We start from the raw sequence: 20,451 nt of genomic DNA, 5'->3' as shown, positions 1-20,451 counted from the left end.
GTGTATTTGCAATTCTCCATGAATTGGAGGCCTGTGATGCTACCCTTTTACCCGAGGCCTCTAGTTTTATGGACTCCTTATCAGGAGGTGGAGCTTCTCTTGTTGTCTGTGAGTTGGCCCTTTTGCGTGCATTAGCCACTACTAGTGAATCTAATGGTAACTGACCTCTGATATAAGTAGGGTCTGTAGGGGCCGCTCTATATTTCTTTTCAATCCTGGGATTGATTACGCGTGCCCTGGCTGTAACTTTAAATATATCTGGCGCGTGTTTTAATACCCCTTTCAAAATAGGAAGTGTTCCGACATTTTTCTCAGAAGTAGGGAATGTGTCAAATAACAAGTCTTCGTCTATAGGGTCATTGTGCATGTCTACGTTGTGGTACTGCGCTGCCTTATCTATTAGCTGGTTGAAGACAATGGTGTCGTCAGTAGGTGGCGGCTTTGTTGGGTATGAGGAGGTGTCAGGGATGGGATGCGTGTCATATGGATCAGTCGGCTCTGCCCATGGTTCATTTTGCGGGTTAGGATCCTCTGGATAGTTATAATCATGTTGAGAATCTTCCCCTGTGTCTCCCTCATTGTCCCCAGAGTGCGTAGGAGAGTAAGGAGCAAAAGGCGTAGTAGGCATAGTGGGATAGAAAGGAATGAAGGGTCTAGAGGGAGAAGTCCCAAAGTCCTTCTTCTTTAGAGGAATGGGGGAATGAGAGTCCGTGCCCAATGGCCTCTTCTTCCTGTGTAGGATTGTGACTTTACCAGTCTCAGGGTTTATATATATTTTTGCCTGATCCTCTGATGGATCTGGATGGAAGAGTTCTTCTTCCACTGTCCGTGGTTGTGTCTTTGACTTCTTTGGCTTAGTCTTTTTTGGATCGACTGTTGCCTTCGGGTCGACAACCTTTTTTGGTTCGACGACTTTCGGTGCCTTATTGCTTTTTCTCGGCTCGGCCTCTTTGTCCGGGTCGACGACTGATTGTGGATCGACCGGATCTTTAGTTTCAACGCGCTTTCTGTACTCGACAGGTTTTTTATGTTGACTGTCTTTTGTCGAGTCGACGATTTTTTTCGGATTGACTGGTTTTTTAGGAGCACTTGTCTTTGGGTCGGTGCCTTTGTTTGGCTCGATAACCTTCTTCGGCTGGGCCACAGGCTTCGGTACGACGCCCTCTGTGTCGGTGACCTTCTTTGGTTCGACGACCTTCGGCGCAGCGGCCTTCTTTGGGTCGACAGCCTTCGATTTTTGGCTCGACTGCCTTCTATGGTTCGGCGCCCTTTGGCTCGACGGCCTTCTTCGGGTCGACGCTCTTAGGCTGTACGGCCTTCTTTGGTTCGACGCCCTTCGGGTCGACGACCTTTTTGGGTTCTAGAACCTTCTTTGGGATAACGTTACTTGGACCTGGGGTCTCTGAATGCTTAATCTTTGTTTTCGGAGCCGAGCCGGATGGCAGGGCTGCTGAATGATGTTTTGGATCTTGGCTAAGGCCTTTAGGCAATGCCTCGATCGGAGCCTTCTGTAACGGGGTAATTGGTGTCGGGGGCAATGTACTCACGGTTTGCCCCGGTGGGATTTCGTCATCGGAGTCCGAGTGGTCCTCGGCAGTGACTATCTCTAGATCAGATTCTTCCCCTTCTGGAAGTTCTTGTTCATCCTCGAAGATGTTGTCTGATTCCGGTGCCTGTCGCTGCATCTCTTGCCTAGCGGCCAGTCGAATCGGGATGGTTTTCTTCGAACTGAATTGGGCACAGGCTGGGCAGGTTTCTTCCTTGTGGTCTCGTGATAGGCACTTGTTGCATACTGTGTGTTTGTCAGTATGCGGGAACTTGAAGTGGCATTGTGGGCACCTTTTGACCGGCCTCCTTTCCATCGACAGCAGGCCCACGTGGCGTCGAAAAGGCCAAACGGCCCGCGTCGACGACCGGGTCGAGATGGAAAGCTTGATCGAGTCAAGAAGTACCGAGCGAGAACAATACCGTCGAAGTCGAAGGCCTTTTGGCCTCTAGAAAAGTTTAGTTTCGATTCCGAAGTTGGAGTATAAGAAAAACATCCGAACCCAAAAGATTGATCGAGTCAAGAAGTACCGAGCGAGAACAATACCGTCGAAGTCAAAGGCCTTTTGGCCTCTAGACTTTAGTTTTGATTCCGAAGTTGGAGTATAGGAATAACATCCGAACCCAAAGGCGGAAAAATACAATCTGAAGATGGAGAAGATGCCCATGCGCACTGTAGTCCAGGGGAGGAGTCACCTATCTCGTGATACTTCGAAGACTCTTCCAGGACAACAAGGTGCAATCATCCGGACCCAACACTAGGCGGCGATCTATGCACAGATATGAATTCAGCAGCCCACATGCCTCAAACAATGGATTCCAAGGGACCATGGCCAAAGATGAAAAACACATATTTACCCTTTGGCTGTACCTATGATGTTAAACAAGTGTCAACTTTTGAAAAGTGGCATCATAACTGTAGAGGTAAACGTACACAAAAGTATTACTCAAAAAACGATCTGGATATTAACTTAACTAACAAACAAACATGGAACTCAAACAAGTTTGCAATTATTTAAAAGCGGCACCTTTTCAAATAACATTCAAGCAATCAGTTTGCAGAAATGGCAAACATCAACAATAAATAAGAAATGCTATATGAAAAGCAGGATTTGCTTCATAAGCTATTTTAATATATATTTGGCAAATGAGTCTCACCTCTGATGATTTAAGATTGATGTACTTGAGGTAGCAGTCATGGAGGTCCAAATATCGTCCATACCCCTCTTCATCTGTAAATTCTACTAAATCTAAATGGAGTTGTGGAAACATGAGAAAATCAAATATTTACCAGACTTCGCTGTGGTAAATGTACACTTCTTTTTTATAAACAATGGTGCCTGACATGTATTCAGTACACCCACACCTCACTAATACTGAACAGTGCACACACTACCTCCACAACAAAAACAAAAAAAACTGGCCTAATCTGATAATACTACTTTTTAATCTGCTTGGAACTTCATGGAATTCTACTGCGCAATATCAGCATCTACAGCTAACAATATGGAAACAACATTCAACTCTACCTAAAGGTTCCAACTGCTCACGCCATTCAATGGCTGAAAACATGCCTCAATCCCATTCATTATTGGATTTCCAGTTCCTGCCTTAACAACCCAGTCAAGACAGAAGTCGTCCTATAGTCCAACAACAACACTCTGAAGCCTGTCTCTCCAAAATGAACCAGAACCTACCCCCCCACCCTGATTTCCCACACAAAGTCCCTTATATTCACTACAGAATTCAGCGTCTTTATACGATATGCCACTAAGTGGTTATATTGTGCAGAGAGTCCAAAGATTCCCCAAGAAGTGCACAGGGCTCAATGTAAACCCAAAGTGATCTATTTTTGTGGTAGTGTGGTAGAGCAGCCTTAGGCCGAGCAGCCTTAGGCCGAGCACAGAGGAGTGCAAGACGTTTGTTATGCACACAGTGATTTACAAGCATTGGCATAGCCAATAGGTCTCGCCTTTGTGTCCTTATAGGTTTTTAGCTATGCAGCACATTATTCTTGGTGCTACAGCATTTACTGTTAGTTTATGTACTACTGGTGAAGGGCCAGACACACCAAAGGTTGTGCTTTGGTACAATTTTTTGATCACTGGAAATGCAATTAATGGCATGATAGGGTACGTTTGTAGCCTAAAGGAATGTAAGCAGTGATTAAAAATGATGTAATTGAAATAATGTCATCCCAAAATGTACCATTTGGTGATGCAATCAAAACAAACCTATATTGATTAATGGCAGAAGTAACAGCATACATGTTACTTGATCATTTTTTTCTCAGCAATGTGCAAGTCAATGCGGGATGAATGTGTGTGATTCTTTGTAGTATGAACACTCTTACTGTAATTTTGCGTTGTGTATAATAGTTTTTAATCTGATTTTACTATACGTAGTACTTGGTGGCTATGTGGACAGTGTTAGGGAGATTGCAAGCAAAACAGAGGAACACCCCTAAACTGGAAAGTTCAAGAATGTATGGTACTCCCCGTGAGCAGAAGGGAGTTATTAAAATGATGAGTAGTGAGATTGTTGTCAGCACTTTTTAAGACATTATGTTTCAGTGGTGTAAAAGCGCACATCGTTTAAACAGTGTACTTGTGGTCTAATTTATGCATAAGTACTGTGTTTGCAGATTGTGCACCTGTAAATTGGGAAACATTCACACAATAGGCACACACACTTGCATAGTTAATTTGATCAATTGTAAATATGACTGCTTTGATCAGACAAATATCCTTGCATCTACAATATGGAACCTTAGTAAACGAGTTTATGTGCCACTATAAATGTGACTGTTTGAGTGTTTGAAAAAAAAGCACCCATAATTTTCATAACACACAGCGGCAACATTAAAATAAAATACAAATAGTGAGCAAATGTCAGAGCAAGAATGCTCTTACAGCAGCCGTAATAAAGTCCAAGTTATGGAGTAGAACTTGGAACACGTGACGGAAACAAAGAAAGCAAAAAATCATGCCGGTAATGAAAGAAAACAGAGGACAGTCAGAAAAGGTACCAAATATGAAAGGGGTACAAAAGGGGGTGGTGATGGACGGATGAAAATATGAAAGGGAGCACAAAAGCAACTATAAATGGGAATTTTTTTTTTATAACAGACAAACGAGATGCACAAAAAAAACATTAAATGTTATCTTTTAACTAAAGACTCAGATACTTTTAACAGAAGGTAGTCAGATGCACTGCAAGCCTGTTTACACGCGAACGTGAGAGCGAGAATGCTCGCTGATAATGAAAGAAACCAGACGGCAGGCAGAGAGAGTGTCAAACAAGTAACGGAACTCAAACATGAGCTGTAAAGTAAATGGTGAGCGCGCGCGCTTGGGAGAGCAGTCTTCACTTTTCAAGCACTGCACTCGTGCTTGTGGCGCATCGCTGATTGCTCCCGCAAGGTGGATGCAGCCACAAGCACGAGTGCAGTGCTTGAAAAGTGAAGACGATGGCTAAAGTCCCTCCTAGAGCAGCGCATGCACACTGCCTAGGCGAGACCTAATAAATGACACACAACTCAAAAAGGAGCCTAAGAAATACGTAAAAAGGTAAGTACATTTTTCAAGAAAAATACTTCTCACTTACAAAAAGAGGACATATTGCAATTTTCATATCAGTAATGTTAACTTATGAGAGCAAAACAACAATAGTTTTGCAGTCAAGTATTCAACTACAGTCTTAGTTTTCAGGATGAAGAATTAGCACAAGGCATTGTTCAGGTAAGTAGCAAATCTGTACCTACAGCGGAACCGGGGTAGCTGGTTGCAGGGTTCTAATTCGGAATCTCGCACCAATGTTATCCAAAGGCAAAAGGGGGTAATCGAAGAGATGCTGCTCACAGGAGAGTAACACAGTTTGGTAACACATTCTCTGGGGGTGAAGGTAAGCACGGGGCCACACGGAGGCATAGGGCAGCCGGGTGCAGAGTGCCAACACAGCGTCGGGTGCCCAATGCAAATCAATGCAGGAAGATCTGTTCTGCAGAAAGGCTGCAGGCTACTGCCAGGAGGCTGAACAAAGAAAACCCACAGCTGCCCAGGTATGTTCTGATGCTAGGGGGGGTAGGGACACATTTGGTTGCGCTCCCAAAGGCCCAGGGGATGCGGGTGCATGGTGTCCTTCGGCATCGGAAACTATTTTCCTGGGCAGGTCGAGGTAAGGGGGAGTCTGGGTCAGCTCACGGTGGATTCTTGCTGAGAAGCGCTGGAGAACCTTCACAGGTCCGGTGGCCCACTTGGACTCGGGCCGTGTGCGTCAGGTGCAAAGGTGGGTCAGGCAGTGGTTCCGTTGTTCCTCTGGGCAGAGGTCTTTGTTCTTTAAAGGTGGTTTCTCCTGGACAGGTCCGCTGCCCACAGGAGATCTTCTGATTTGTCTAAGGCAGGTAGTCCTCCCAGGGCTTTGGAGGTCGCTCAGCTGCAGAACGCGTCATCTTTGGCGCAGGATCGCTGAGGGCTGCAGAAAGGCCAATAGGGGGGTGACATCTAAATACTAGATTTAGGGGCATTACAGGGAGTAACAAATAGGGACCAATGGGGTCTCGGGTGTTTACACCCACTATTATGTGACGCTCCTGTGGGATTCCCCCTTTGTGGGAAGGGTATGCCCAGACGTGGGTCCCGTGCTCACTAAGCCACTGGAGTTAAGCTATCCTGGCTGAAGATGGCTGATAGCCAGAAACCGGTCCTAGGATGCTTGATATACCAGGTCCAGGGAAGACATGGCTTAGCAGTTCGGGCTGGATTGTTCCCATGAGGCACAGGGTCAAGACTGATTTGCATATGGCCATGTCTGAACTGGGGTGGCTTGGTGAGCAAAACAATGATGGATTAAACCCAGATCTGTGACTGGGGGTGAATGTTTTGCCATTGTGCAACATTCCGTCCATCATCTTGTGTGTTTTGCTGTTCACCCTTTGTGGGAAGGGTATGCCCAGACGTGGGTCCCGTGCTCACTAAGTCACAGGAGTTAAGCTATCCTGGCTGGAGACGGCTGATAGCCAGAAACCGGTCCTAGGATGCTTGATTCCGGTCCAGGGAAGACATGGCTTGGCAGTTCGGGCTGGACTGTTCTCATGAGGCACAGGGTCAAGACTGATTTGCATATGGCCATGTCTGAACTGGGGTGGCTTGGTGAGCAAAACAACGATGGATTAAATTCAGCTCCAGTGTTTCTAGGCTACCCTTGCGGGTTGCTGGGAAATCTAGTCCTGAGAGAGAGAGATACAAGTACTCTCACATTCTAAACCACGGTACGGAGCTGATTAGACCCTAAGAGAATTCTTGGAATAGATTCTTGGCAACTAATACTAAAACTAGGCTACACCTCACTTACTTATTCCCTTGTACTAGACCTAGGTTAGGTACACCGGGGTAGGCGTATTTTAGAAGCACCAGTTGAGTACGTTTAGTCATTATTTATCACTGTATGTATTTTATGCATTTTAGGTATCTTATGGCTTCGAAACCATATCATGCTTTTACAGTACTATTTTATAATACTCTTCGTAATATATGCTTTGTACTTTCCAGCAAGTATTACAATTGCAGCAGTTCATTTCTTATGCTTGAGAAAGAAGACTGTTCAATAAATACCCTTTTTATTGAAAACGCCCGTCTCTCTATTTCTCTGCACCTCTGGTGAAACGAAGCATGCATGATTGACTGAGTGAAATAACTATCTATTGTTTCCGCGACTCTAGAGATATATTTCTTATTCTTGGGGAACAAAGTTGTCATGTTTTAAGCGGTTGTCAGAAACGAATCCCTTCTTGTTTATTCGAGAAAGTTTCTAGTGACCTCTGAGCTAGCTGGCACACACACAATTAAGTTTAGTATATTCGGTAGAGACCTAGTTGACTTCAGTCCTACGTGTAAACTACAGGATACACTATTCCAAAGCGCAGAACCTATTGGGAATATAGGAACTACACTACACCCACACTGATGCTAGCGTGAAATTTATTGAAACTTGTACACAGAGGGCAAATCAGATGTGCCCCTGTAAATCTACCAACCCTGGTGTGGTCTCTGACTGGCTTTAGGCAGCCTGCCACCACCAGACATGTTTCTGGACCCAGGGTTGAGAGCTCTCCTATGCCAGAAATAAAGCACATCATGTGCTGAGGTGTCACAACTCCTCCCCCAAGACTGGCACAGTGCACTAGAGGGAAGCTTCGAAGGCCTTGCTGCCTTTGTAATGCTACCCCAGCCTCTGCTGCTGGCAGCAGATGGCAGCCCGAAGTTCAAACCCCCACTTTTGGAGGAAGAACTGGCTGGAAAACGTAGGAACAATAGGAGGTGTGTCTCCCTTCGCTAACTCCACCCCTCAGGTGCAGGAGGCGCAGCACATTTTTTCAGTGCCCACCATCTTGATGATGGGCTAGGACTATGTGCCCCTGCTCCCACAGGAGGGTGGCATAATAGTGGGTACAGTCACCCTAGGTAAGGTGCGGATTGGTTCTACCTTCTACTTCCCTAAAACACCCCTAAATTTAGTATTTAGGTGGATCCACAGACCCTTAAACCAGTTCCTGCCGACCTAAGAAGAGAGAGGATGAAGAAGCTGCCGTGCAGAGAAGACTGAAGACACCAACTGACTTGGCCCCAGCCCTACCGGCCTATCGGCAGCTTTAAAGACCCTGGAGAGAAAACGGCACTTGTACTGCAGCCGCAAGCTCTAAAACCCCGGCGAGGACTGCCTGCCTTTGTAAAAGACCAGTAATTCTGAAGGCAGTGGATCTGTACTCAAGAAGCTAAGATAAAGGACTTTGGTGCTCTCCCGAACGGCGATCCTTGAGTACTCTGCATCCACGCCTCCAGACTGACTCCAGGTGGCCCACCGGTCCAGAAAAGGTTCCCCAGCAAACCTGAGTCCAAGTCCAGCGTTGGCTGACCTCTCCTGGACTCTACTGTGACACCTGCAGTGCAAATCTGAAGGCTTCCCCCAGTGGCGACCGGCTCCGGTAAGAAAAACCTGACGTCAAAGGAACCCCTGCACCCGAAGCCCATGGGCCTTGGAGAGCACGACCAACTTACCCTGCTGTTGCTCTTAGTGCAGCCTCCAGTTCGACGATTGCAGCCAGTTTCCAAAACAGATTTCCTCCACTGACTTACATAGGACACCCAACACTGTTTGCTCCCTGCAACCGGCCACCCATGTGCCGTTGGTCACGTATGTTTGGTGCTGCCTTGTGGCTCCCCGTGCTCGCCTAAACCTCCAAAGCTTGGACCCAGCAGCGGCTTTACTTACCTGCAAGCAGAGTATCTTCAAGCACCCCCAGTCTTCATTGGTTAACATTGGGTCTAACTATAGATTTGACCTCTGCACCCAGCTGCCTCTGTGACGCTGGTGGTGCAATGTTTGTGCTTCCCTGAACCTTGCCCTCTGCTGGCCTTCAACCCCGAAGACTGGAACTATAAGTTGTGTACACACCTCCAAAACGCATTATTGTTTTCCTCCCATAGGTTAACATTGCAAAGACTGAAAAGTGCACTGTGTCAACTTTTAAAACTGAAAAGTATTTTTATTTAAAAACGTACTTGTTTCTATGAAAGTTTTGTAGTCTTAGTAAATAAATATACCAAATTACTATTTTTATAATTTGTTCTATATGGATTTATTCATTGAGTGTGCATCCCATGTATTGCCATTGTGTGAACAACAAATGCATTAACAGAACCCTCTGATAAGCCTATCTGCTCGCCCACACTACCACAAAAGGGAGCATTAGTGTTATCTACTTAGCCTCTGTACAACCTCTGGAGACCCACTGGACTCACTACACACTGTACCCCTTTGTGGTATAATGTATGGTGTGTCAGCCTCTCACACATTCCTAAGGTTATTCTGCATCTTTCAAAAGATTCTAACGCTCCACTCTCAAACATGTTTGATATTGTGCAACACTCCCCTTCTTTCCATTTGAAGCCCTCTGGTATATTTGCAGTAGTGAATGATGGGTTACTATTATAGTGGGGCATTACGGTTCAGGATTTGTGTTAACCTGCCTACTTTATTTACTCTATCCTATATTTCCAATACGGTTTACACATTGTTAGCCAAGTATGTTTTGCAGGGTCTGTAGGATCTATGTAACCAAGGAAGATCTCACAGTGATATCTCTACTATTGCTCTATCCATTGGGTGCAATTCTTTTCACAGTTTTTGTCACTGTCCATTCTGATTACTCTACAATTTGCTACTCTGTAATAGGCCCAAATATCTGGGTCTGACTTCTGGGGCTTTATAAATGGCCATGATACAACTATGTGCAGTTATTCTAGTTGTTCAAACCAAAAAACATCCGAATGCATGCAAACCATTCGTTTGGGAGGTTCAACAATGACTTTATTCCAGGCTATTTTTATCAGACAAGCATAGATGTCAAAAGGCTCTGTGTTATGTGCCTGATCTTCAATAAGATGTGACATTTTAGCCAAGAGCTCTTTTTGTGATATGAAATTTAAGCCCATCCTAACAATAGTAAAAGAGTGACTTCATGTGCAAGAATAAGATACGTTGCCCGCTAACTATCGGGACTAGCTTAAAGGTGTTCCAAAAAAAATGGGCAGTCAATTGCAAGTTATGACTGGTAGTGTACCTCTAATTACTTTTGCCTTGAAGTGTACGTATTGCATGTGGGGGGAGGGAGTGCGATCTAATCTTCACCGGACCCGTTTAGTGTTTTTGATGAGCCTCTGCCTAGAATAATCAGGTCTACATCTTTAAATGAATACCAAGGGTGTCCTGTTCAAATGGAACATTGGGGGAATTGAGTCACTCTTATTAGAATTTCAAACTATGCATTTTGCAGATCTGTAACACGAAAGCAATCTCTGTGTCAAACTATGGACCATTACTCACAATTAATGGTAAAAGGGCAGTAAGGAAGATCTGTGCAGTACAACTCCTTGGCAGAAAAGAAGAACACTTGTAAAAGCAGCCAAGGTTTGAAGATTGTCATGTGAATATTATCCTTTCTTACCCTGGATAGAAATAGATCTCCTACAATCTCTACATTGTGGTGTAGCCTTGATTGTGTGAAAGTGTCATGCTTAGGGCTCATCTTCATCACCTTCCTTCAAATGATACAGAATGACTGCTTGCTTTATTGTTGACACAAATGTACCAAGGAGAGGGCCAAATTATGTGGCAGGGTTGATTAAATTATGCGGCAAGAAAGGCCAAATAATGCGGCATAATGCAACCCATTTTGTAATAGTATTACTTCATTAGTTAGTCATTTTTAAACTTAATCTGAAGATTATGCGGCAGATGTATTAGGTGGCACATGTGGCAAAGCTATAATTATGCGAAAATCGTCGCGGCCGCACAATCGCATAATTCCTGTGTCCCCTTTCCTGAATGCACGTTAATGCCTTCCAAATTCATAGTATGTTTAGTTCAAGGTTCACTTGACTAACAATAGAGTCTAATCAATGCAGTGAGCCCATGTTTCTAATAATGAAACTCAGGTAAATTCTTTCATCCCTAGCCCCCACCACACACACAGAACACTGTTCCTCTGCAAACAGCAAGCTTACTATCTCAAGGATACATAATCACAGAAAGAATAGGCAGGCCTTTTCTCTACTTCCACCATCCTTATACAATTTACCTCCAATAGCTTGCAATCTCATCTTTAGAAAAGGTAAAACATTTCACTAGTTTTAGTCTATATTGAAGTTTAATTTTGCTAAGCACAAAGATGATTTCTGTTAAACATTTGTGCTTCACAAACAAAATACAAACTCAAACCCCATAAACAGCACAATCTTGTTTTCTTTCTACAACTATAAACGTCTTACTTAGGGCCTCTTCACTGGGGTTATCTCTGGACTTCAACAGTTCTTCAAACTCCACTGACATTGGGACACATATCTTTAAAAAGAAAAAAAAAAGAATCAAAAAAATCTGAGAAAAAACTTCCATGCAAATATTCACAGACCCAGACTTCACTGTCAATATAAGAACTTGTAAAATAACACATTTTCTAACTTCTTCATATCAAAGGACAGAAGCATGAACTATTCATGCTCAATTTATACATTACGATACTACACACAAAAAGACTTGGAAATGGAGTAAAAGGTCAAGCATTTAACAAATTACCATTTCAGAAACACCTATAAAGGTGCCTTTTGCATACAGTAGACAAAGTGAGAACCTGGTTGAAAGTTAACGTAAAAAAGGCTGATATTTTGGACACAAGCACTTTGTTGAATGCTGATGTGTCACTATTCTCTCTCTTTATGCACCAAATTCTTAATTGCCATCTATTATGGCTAGTGCATAAAGGGCTCACAAGTCTAGCTGCAGACATGCCAGGGTTTTTGGTACAGAAGGGATTGCTTCCCTCAGAACACAACCCAAAAAGAGAAACCCAATAATGTGCTAGTGCTGAGAGGCCTCTGAATGATTCACAAGAGGAACTAATTTAGTGAATCTGCATTCACTTAACACTGCCAGCCAATGGATACATTAGCACTCTAAAGTGGCCATTACGCAACATGCTAATGCTCTATGACAGCGTAAGAATTAGATCTATTTTGAGCAGACAGATTTGCTAGGAAGAACGTTTTCATTTTCACTCAGACCTGTTGCTTTACAAGAAACACATCAGTTGCCCTATCATAGGCCAGTTCAAGTGAGAGGTTTATACACATACAATATCAACTACTGAACAATTATTTTTAATTTTAAAGCCATAGCGATCTGGGTAAAAATCATAAAACACAAATCCTTGTTTGGGGCAATAAAAAGTCATTGTCAAGCAAACATGCCTTATTATTCATTATTTAGAGGCTGGATGAAACTAAAAAACATGGTCACTCAGAAGTAAAAAGCAGATGGGTGAATACAGTGGCATCCAAGCCATTTTGTATTTGTAATGCTAAAGAGATGGAAGTTTTATGTCAAATGAGAATGGGCTGTGGGAGGGTACAGTGGACACACCTCAACGGGACAGACAAGACAAGGTGAAGCAGATGTAAGTTTAATTTTCAAGTAACCACATTTCTTAATACCAAGGAAATAAAGGATGACATTCATGCTTCAACATCTTATAAATGTTTGTGCTCATCTATCAACAGTACATGACCCATTGGCTTGTATTTCATGGTCGTGGACAACTTGCCTCGTTAGGGTGTTTCCGGTGGAAATCTTTGATCAGTTTCAGTCGGTTATAGAATTCAGAAAACTCATTTGGCCCGGAAATGGCATTCAGCTCCTCTTTTCTTAAACTATAGATACAGGAAAAGAAAATTAGATTTTATTAGGTGATGTGTACAGGCAAGGCAGATTCTCATGAGAACATTCAATGATAATTCTGCTTCCTTTTAACTACCCGCAACTATACTCAAAAGAAACATTTTGGAAATTGTACTCAACCACTGAACACAATTCATAAGTAACATCAGGCAGGCAGGCACATCATATAGGTAGTCAGGCAAAGATTACACAAATTAACATGGTTATCTTTGATCCAGGTGAAGCAAAGGGAAATCAATTATCTTCATGTGGATAATGGATCACGTGTTTAATACAGTGGTTGAGATTTTGAATCTTAATAACAGAAAAAAGCATCTGCAAATTGAGGTACTGTGAAGTTACTGACAAGATCTGTACATACATGTGCTGGTTCCAGGATGCAGAGGGAAAGTTAATGACCATTGGAGTGAGAAACTCCAAGCAACCTCATCCTTGCACACTATATATGAGGTTTCCCTACCAGAAGGATTAAAGCGTCCCACTGCCTACTTGCTTATTTCCACACTCTTACATCCCAAAGCTAACATGTTGGTTTAAAGTTCACTGCACAGTCTCTATCACAGTTCTGGTAATTACATGCACTTCTGCACTCTTGTCACCCTGTCATCGCCTTTACTTTCCTCTATGACACCTCAAGAGAAAAGGTCATTCAAATCCACCCGGTTGAGCAGCAAAAATATCCAACTGGTAGGGCTGGGAAAGCAAAAAACATTATTAACCAGGAAATCCTTATGATCATAAAATGTAACAAAGCAGACTAACTGGTCTGTTTCTTACCCGTCTTTGTCATCATACAGGTCTCTAAGATTTCCACTGACATCCATAAAACGCTAAAAGTAGAAGAACAAAACATAAAATAAATGTATAAGATCTGTGTGACAGCAGTGACTACAAATGATCAATTGTTTATGGAAGCATTTGAGTCCCTGGGATTAACACTGCGATTTCTCTTAAAATGCATAGGATATAATTCATGTTGGCAAGAACAAGGAGAAACTTGACATGAGTGACAAGAACGAAGAAATTAGATTGAACCCCCCCACCGTCCCTAACCCAGAGACTTCATTTTACATCTATTTTCAAAGACTGTTTGATTGCTTTTTCTTTTCAGATGTAATTTTACTCCTCCCTATTCCCCTCTCATTTTACCGGTCTCTTTGCAACTTGTTTTATTGCTTGTTGTGTTCAGCTGGGACAATTTTTTTCTTTCCCTTTCATTCATGTACAAAATGTGCCCCCCCCTGAGCTTACTTATATGGCTCTTCGTTGTTCAAACAGTCCTTTTTTAAATTCAATTCTTATTTCACTTGCCTCTCTGTTCAGCGCTTGTTTTAATTCAACACTCTTCAACTTTTGTTTAACTTCCATTTTAGTTTTAGCTTCATTTCACATATGTTCTTCAAACCTCAATTTACCTCCCTTCCTGTTCAGCTCATGTTTCCTAGTCTTTCTTTTTTTAAATTCACCTTCCCTTTGCATTCATGTCTCGTTTTACTTCCTTTATCTTCTTACTTGCTCTCTCTCTAGCTTTTTTGAATGCCATTCTTCTTAATTCTTGTTCAACACTGTTAATCTTATCATTCTGTTAAGCAGTTTTTTATCAGTGTACATCACTTGTCTACTATTGCATTTCTAGTGTTTGGTTGTTACTATTATGTTGTCACCTTTTAATGCAAAGTAATATTACTTAAGCAATTTTTGGCAGTAATGGCCATGCACTTACAGCAGCCAAAATCACCAATGCTACTAATTTGTGGCGCAGTTGTTTTTTAAACAAATGTCTGGTTGTTCTCATTACAAAGGTAGTTGATGGAAGCACATTCCAAAATGTATCCTTTGCTTGACTTCCGAAGCATGCAATGACACGAAAGCCTATTTTGCTAAACTCTGAAAACGATCTTATTGCCTAAATTATATACCAAAGGGAATTGGGATATGAAGATGCAGAAATTTGAAAAGAAGGGTACAACAAGAGTGCAAGAATACAACTTCTAATTTCTGTGTTGAGGATCTACAGCATCATACTGGGTCACTTTCTTCAGATAATTGCATTGCTGTAGCTATTTTCTGATTAAAATCCATATTTGCCCATTGACATGAACCATTTTGCAATTGGAACGATAATGTGTGATGTACAAACTATGTTTTCCTGGCATAAGCCAACTAGGCATCAATTAGGGCTCGACTCTATCTTGTTCCTTGGAGCATCCATTATATTAATTGTGTGTTTATATTTCTCTTTACAAGACTTCATTGTTTATGCAACCAGATTTATTCAGACACTTCTGATGCCATTAGGTTATAGAGGACTTATTAATTTTAGGGGATAGTACAAGGATGGTGGCATTATATGACATTTAGCAATGCTGCACTGTGATTGGGAAGCTGCCATTTTCTCTAATGATCTGCTGCAGAATCTGGACTTATTCTATTTTTCATATTTGCACAATGCTGCAACAATTTTAAATGCCAATACTCTAATGGCAATTTATTTCAGTCTTATGACTGATTTACTGAGCCTATCCATATCATCACCTTTTATATATGAATAAACCTTCATTTTTTTTTATAATTTAATGATCTCAAACCCCTTTTGAGCCAATTCTTACTTAAATTACTTATTTGAAATGCAGTTATGAATCTTTTTTTAAGAACATATGTTCTCACCTATTCCCAAACTCTGACCCCACATTCACACTAGGACTATCATGAAGATATCTGGGGTATAGCGCCAATAGCAAGACTTAAAATAATTTTTACAAAGTTTGTGTTTGCCATATAGGAATACATTTTATGTTTATGTAATATTTGGTTTTGTAATAACTTTGGTTTCTCCCTCTGACCTGTGATTTAATCAACAAAATGGTGAAACATTTTTGAGAAAACATCTACATAAGAAAAGAAAAAAATACTTACATCTAACATTGCCCTTGTACGATGGTCAGAGTTGATCTGGTCTCGTAACTATGGAAAGAAAAAGGAACATAAAACCTCTTGACACAGTTATGTATGGAATTATATATTACACACACACACACACACACACACACACTACATACATATATTTTTATAAGTACTGTAATTTGCATTAGCATTTTATGTATCTATTTACAAAAATGTTTGGACAGGTATTTATACCAGGATGTACCAAAAGCAATGAATCACCTATGCACAATTTGAATGGGTATTTAAACGTGAATGTATAAATTATGTCATTAGTCAAGAAACCTTGCACTGACAATATGATGTCTATTTCCATGCTTTACCTTGCACATAGGCCACTTGTCACTTTAAGAATGGAAAGAGAAAAAAAGCAAAGAAATGCGGAAAAAAAGTATAAAAACTGCCCTTGCACAATTAAGCGCGTCACGTGATCAAAAGGCTCCTTGGAGCCGAAACGAGTCATGCTGATAGTGCTTGTTTGAATCAGTAAAATAGAAATCTGCATCTACTTGTGGTCCGTGCTCCTGTGCTTGCTTTTGGGAGATCGTTGGGGAGTAGCTACATGAGTGTCTATATGGGTTATTAGTTGGTTTTTTGAGTATCAGTCGGAGTGTATGAGTGTCTGTATGGTTCGGTGGGGGGTATTACTTAGCGCATAGATGCATGAATGAGTGACTCACTGTTTGTATGTGTTTTGAAGACAGCGTGTGCGCAGGACTCTATGGGTAGATGAGTGTGTGTATGGGTGTGTTAGTGAGTGAATGACTGTCTAAATAGTGTCTTTATGAGTAACTACATATGTTTAACCACTTGCGCTAGCGGTTTTCACGCTGTGCGCTGGATTTTTCAAAAACCCGCGTTACATGACGAGCTCAGCTCGTCATCAGCATACGAGCGCCGTAGCTGATGACGAGCTGAGCTCGTCATCAGCATCGAAGGGGTTAAAACTAGTATAAGTGAGTATTTGTGTATAAAAGTGAGTATATGTGAGAGTGAGATATTGGAAGAGTTCCTGTATAAATAAGTATGTGTTTCTATAAGTGATTGTTTAAGAGAGTAAGTATGTGTACGTTTCTGTAGAAGTAAGTGTAGTGGTGTGTGTATAACTGTATATGAAAGTAAATGATGTTTTATTCTTTATTAGCATGAGTGACTGTGTGCGAGTAACTATGAGTAAATGGTGGTGTGTAACAGGATGTATAGGTGTAGGAGTACATATGATAAGTGAGTACATGTATGAGTGAATATCTAGGATGTTGGTGAATGAGTGGATGTGTATGTAGATCTTGGAATTACGAAATAGGTTGTTGTAACTGGTATTGTTATGTACATTTTTTGGAAAATGTTAGAATGTGTGTATCAAAGGTTATATTAGGGTGAGAGGAGGTCTGCCACTATCAAAAGAATGATGTAATCAGTGATGTCATGAGTGATGTCACTGACCATGTCATGAGTGATGTAATATGTGACGTCATCAGCAGTGCATTGCGGGCGCGCAAGTTTAGTTAGCTGAACTAACTATAACGGGGGATTTTCAATGGTTTTGTACGAGTGAAATGTCCAGCTAACTAGAACGCCCCTGAAACCTATGTTTTTTTCAGTGAATTTGAAAGGTTTTTAAATGCTAATTTCTAACTTTAACGTAGCTGAAACCTCTGGTTTTTTAATTGAATTTCAAAGCTTTTTTAATGGTAGTTTTTAACTATGCCTACAGAGGTAGGACATGTGAAGAAAGAAGAAAAACACATAGAAAGAAGAAAAAGAAATGCAGAAAGAAGCAACAGAAGTCCTCAAAGACGAAGAAAAGAGCAGGAAGAAGGAAGACGTGCAGACAGAACAAACCGAGGAGCAGAAAGAGGCCTTGTGGCAAAATCCTCCTGTACCCTCACCTTTTTGGGTCTCGCTGGAAATGCATCCGTAAGGATGCATCCAGCTGGAGACCAGTAGCGATCACTTTGGGGGGAATGGCGGACCAGAGGGTGCACGAGCTTTTCATCCTGGATTCGGGTGCGCGAACGCGCACGTCGCCTCCGTCCACGCGTGCGCACACAGCCAGCCACCACACGCGCGCTGCTTACTTTCACTTTACATCCCCCCACCAGTCATCGGATCTTTTTACACACGCATGCATGCATGCATGCATACATACACACACACACAGACACACGCGCACACACAGGCACAAACACACACACAGACTCACGCGCACACACAGGCACAAACACACACACAGACACACTCGCGCGCGCGCACATGTCCCCACCCCACTAACCGAGTTCTTTTCCTGTGTCCCTCTCTCCTTCGGCAGGCAGCGGGTCATCCTTAGCAGCAGGCGGGGCTCTCCACGAGCACGGGAGCCCCGCTAGCTGACGCGCAAATCTTCCGGCAATCTTCCGGCTGACGGGCACAGGAGCGCTTCGGCACAGGAGCGCGGGGTAGGCTCCCGTCGGCTTCCTGTCTTTTTGCGGCCCCGCCCCCGTCCCAACACAGGTTGCCTGGCTTCCTGTACAAGCCGGGCTGCGGCGGTGAGTTTTTATTATACTTGTTTTTAGCGCAATACGACATATAATGTAAGTGATAGCAAAATAAATTATTAACAGTGTCGGGAATGGCACCACCTCAGTAAATGTTTAATTGTGTTGTGATGAGCATGCCTTAGGTTTTTATTGTTCTAAAGTTCAATGTAAGTGTGTGCATACACGCTTATTACTTTCCATGTACAAACAGGCTTGCGCCTTCGGACATGCTTTGAATGGACTAGTGTCACTGATGGTTCAGCGGCCGAGCCAGCCGCCGATTCGTCTGCTCATTTGCTGGTTCCAGAGGAGGCTGGCACGAGAGATAACTAGGTCTCGAGACTAGGTTAGAGGTAATGAAGGACACTGTGCCTGGGCCGTGCTATCAACTGTAGGACATTCGAGCACCAAACAACACCCTGTCCTTCGCCTGTGCTGTCCCTTTCTGGACCTTTCTCAGAATGCAATGTTTATAGAGACTTTCTCGCCAGTCAAATGTGAAGTGCTCTGAAACGGTTGTTTTTTTTTGTTACATTTGGCGCTTTCGAATTAATTTGTAACTTGCTGCATTATACTATCGCGGTGTTGTCTCTGTAGAATATTTGCCTCGGTCTGTGTTCCATCGGTAATCCGTTTAACCCCCTTTGTGAACGTTAGGGGTCTGGGAGTTGAGCTGACAGGATTGTCTTGTTTTCAACTTCCCAGCTCTATCGAGATATGTCGTCGGGACAATCAAGGCGCGAGTGGATTTACCTGGGAGGGTGGGGAGGGTCGTAACACACAAAGAAACAGGATTGTGGGGTTTGTGTGACCACAAGAGGGGCGAGCACGCAGGAGGGCGCGACTATTCTTGTGCTTGAGTGTCTGCCATTTATTGCAGTAGTATACCTCTACTTGTATTGTACTTTGTGCGCTGTTGTAACCTGCACACGTCACGTTTTCCTCCTGTAATGCACCGTTTGCTACCTCTTGTATTTTGTTTGCTCACAATTGTCATTTTTGCCTCATGTAACTTAACGTTTGCTTTTGTAATTTGTTCACTTGTAATGTTCTCCTCATGTATCAGTTCTGTTCCTATTGTGAAGCGCTTTGACACTTTCTGGTAAAGTCCACGCTATATAAAAACGCATAAAATCACTCTATACCGGTGTGTGTTGAATTCCGCCTGCTTAGGACCTGCACTTCTCCTTGCTCCGGGAGGGTACCCCTAACCAGGGATTTTGAGCAGGGGCTGGAACAGGGTTGAAGGGAAGTGATTCTAACAATGGGGCTGTCAGAGCAAAGCCTGTCAGCTCTAGTCTCTGACTGCTGAATGCCAGTACGCTCCCCCCCCCCGCTGAGCCACAGGGAATTCATTCAGTAGAGGCTTATTTTCATAATGAAAGGACGGTTCACTTATAAGGACATTGCAGGCCCTGCACCACATTGTGACTAACAGCACAGGGACCAATCACTCTATATTTGTAAGGTAGGGTGTGCTGTCTTCAACGTAAGTCGACCCAGAACAAAAACAAAAAAACTAAGAAAAGCAAATTTGTTGTTAGTTGGCAGAGAGAGCTTTGGCGCCCATGTGCTGAATTTTGTGTGAATGTGTGAGTGCGTGCCCGGCCCTGCCAGTGATGGTCATAGTGTGGTAGCCCAAGCCAGTGACTCCCGATTTACCAATAAAATTTACCTGCACCCACGTCTCTTTTGTGGAGAGTATGCCACATTTTGGCAACGAGGATGGAATCCCATCCTCGTCGCCAGCTACTATGTGGTGGTCGGAGCAACAAGCAGGCATCAATAATCAATCATACAGCATTTGTAAAGCGCAGTAGGAAGCAGAGACCAGGCAATGTGAGCATTGACTCATTACACTACTTCTATGCCTTGACAGTGTGCCTGTCTCCCCTCTGTCCGTACCACCCCCTTGCAATTCCTTTTTACATCCTGAAGTGAAGGTCGCGCTGCCCCTTAAATGCTAATGCCCATCTCTTCTTAGCCTCTTTCTGTAATCATGACCAGGTCTCTCCTCTACTCACATCATTTCATGTATCTCTCTATGGTTGTGACTACGGTAGCACATGCGCACAAGCCAGACTTAGTCAAGTCAATGGCATTTGGTGCACAACATTCATCCTAGGTTGAGTGGTTGCTTTTTTAGGGCTCGCTGGTA

At 42.8% G+C, this 20,451-nt stretch overlaps 1 protein-coding gene across 1 annotated transcript in view; it reads right to left on the bottom strand.

Annotated features, from left to right (window-relative positions):
• Window positions 1-20,451, bottom strand: part of SF3A3 (splicing factor 3a subunit 3) — a 241,738-nt gene that overhangs the window by 190,120 nt on the left and 31,167 nt on the right. The window contains exons 2-6 of the mRNA XM_078681237.1: window positions 15,751-15,798; window positions 13,612-13,664; window positions 12,701-12,806; window positions 11,373-11,445; window positions 2,704-2,795 (exon numbers count right to left, since the gene is read on the bottom strand). Coding sequence (XP_078537363.1) covers window positions 2,704-2,795; window positions 11,373-11,445; window positions 12,701-12,806; window positions 13,612-13,664; window positions 15,751-15,798 — 372 coding nt within the window. The remainder of the gene's footprint in view (window positions 1-2,703; window positions 2,796-11,372; window positions 11,446-12,700; window positions 12,807-13,611; window positions 13,665-15,750; window positions 15,799-20,451) is intronic.

The sequence above is a fragment of the Lissotriton helveticus genome, chromosome 3_1 (genome assembly GCF_964261635.1).
Source record: "Lissotriton helveticus chromosome 3_1, aLisHel1.1, whole genome shotgun sequence".
NCBI classification, from domain to species: domain Eukaryota; kingdom Metazoa; phylum Chordata; class Amphibia; order Caudata; family Salamandridae; genus Lissotriton; species Lissotriton helveticus.
The sequence above is the reverse complement of the archived record's forward strand: the minus strand, read 5'-3'. Positions and strand labels throughout refer to the sequence as shown.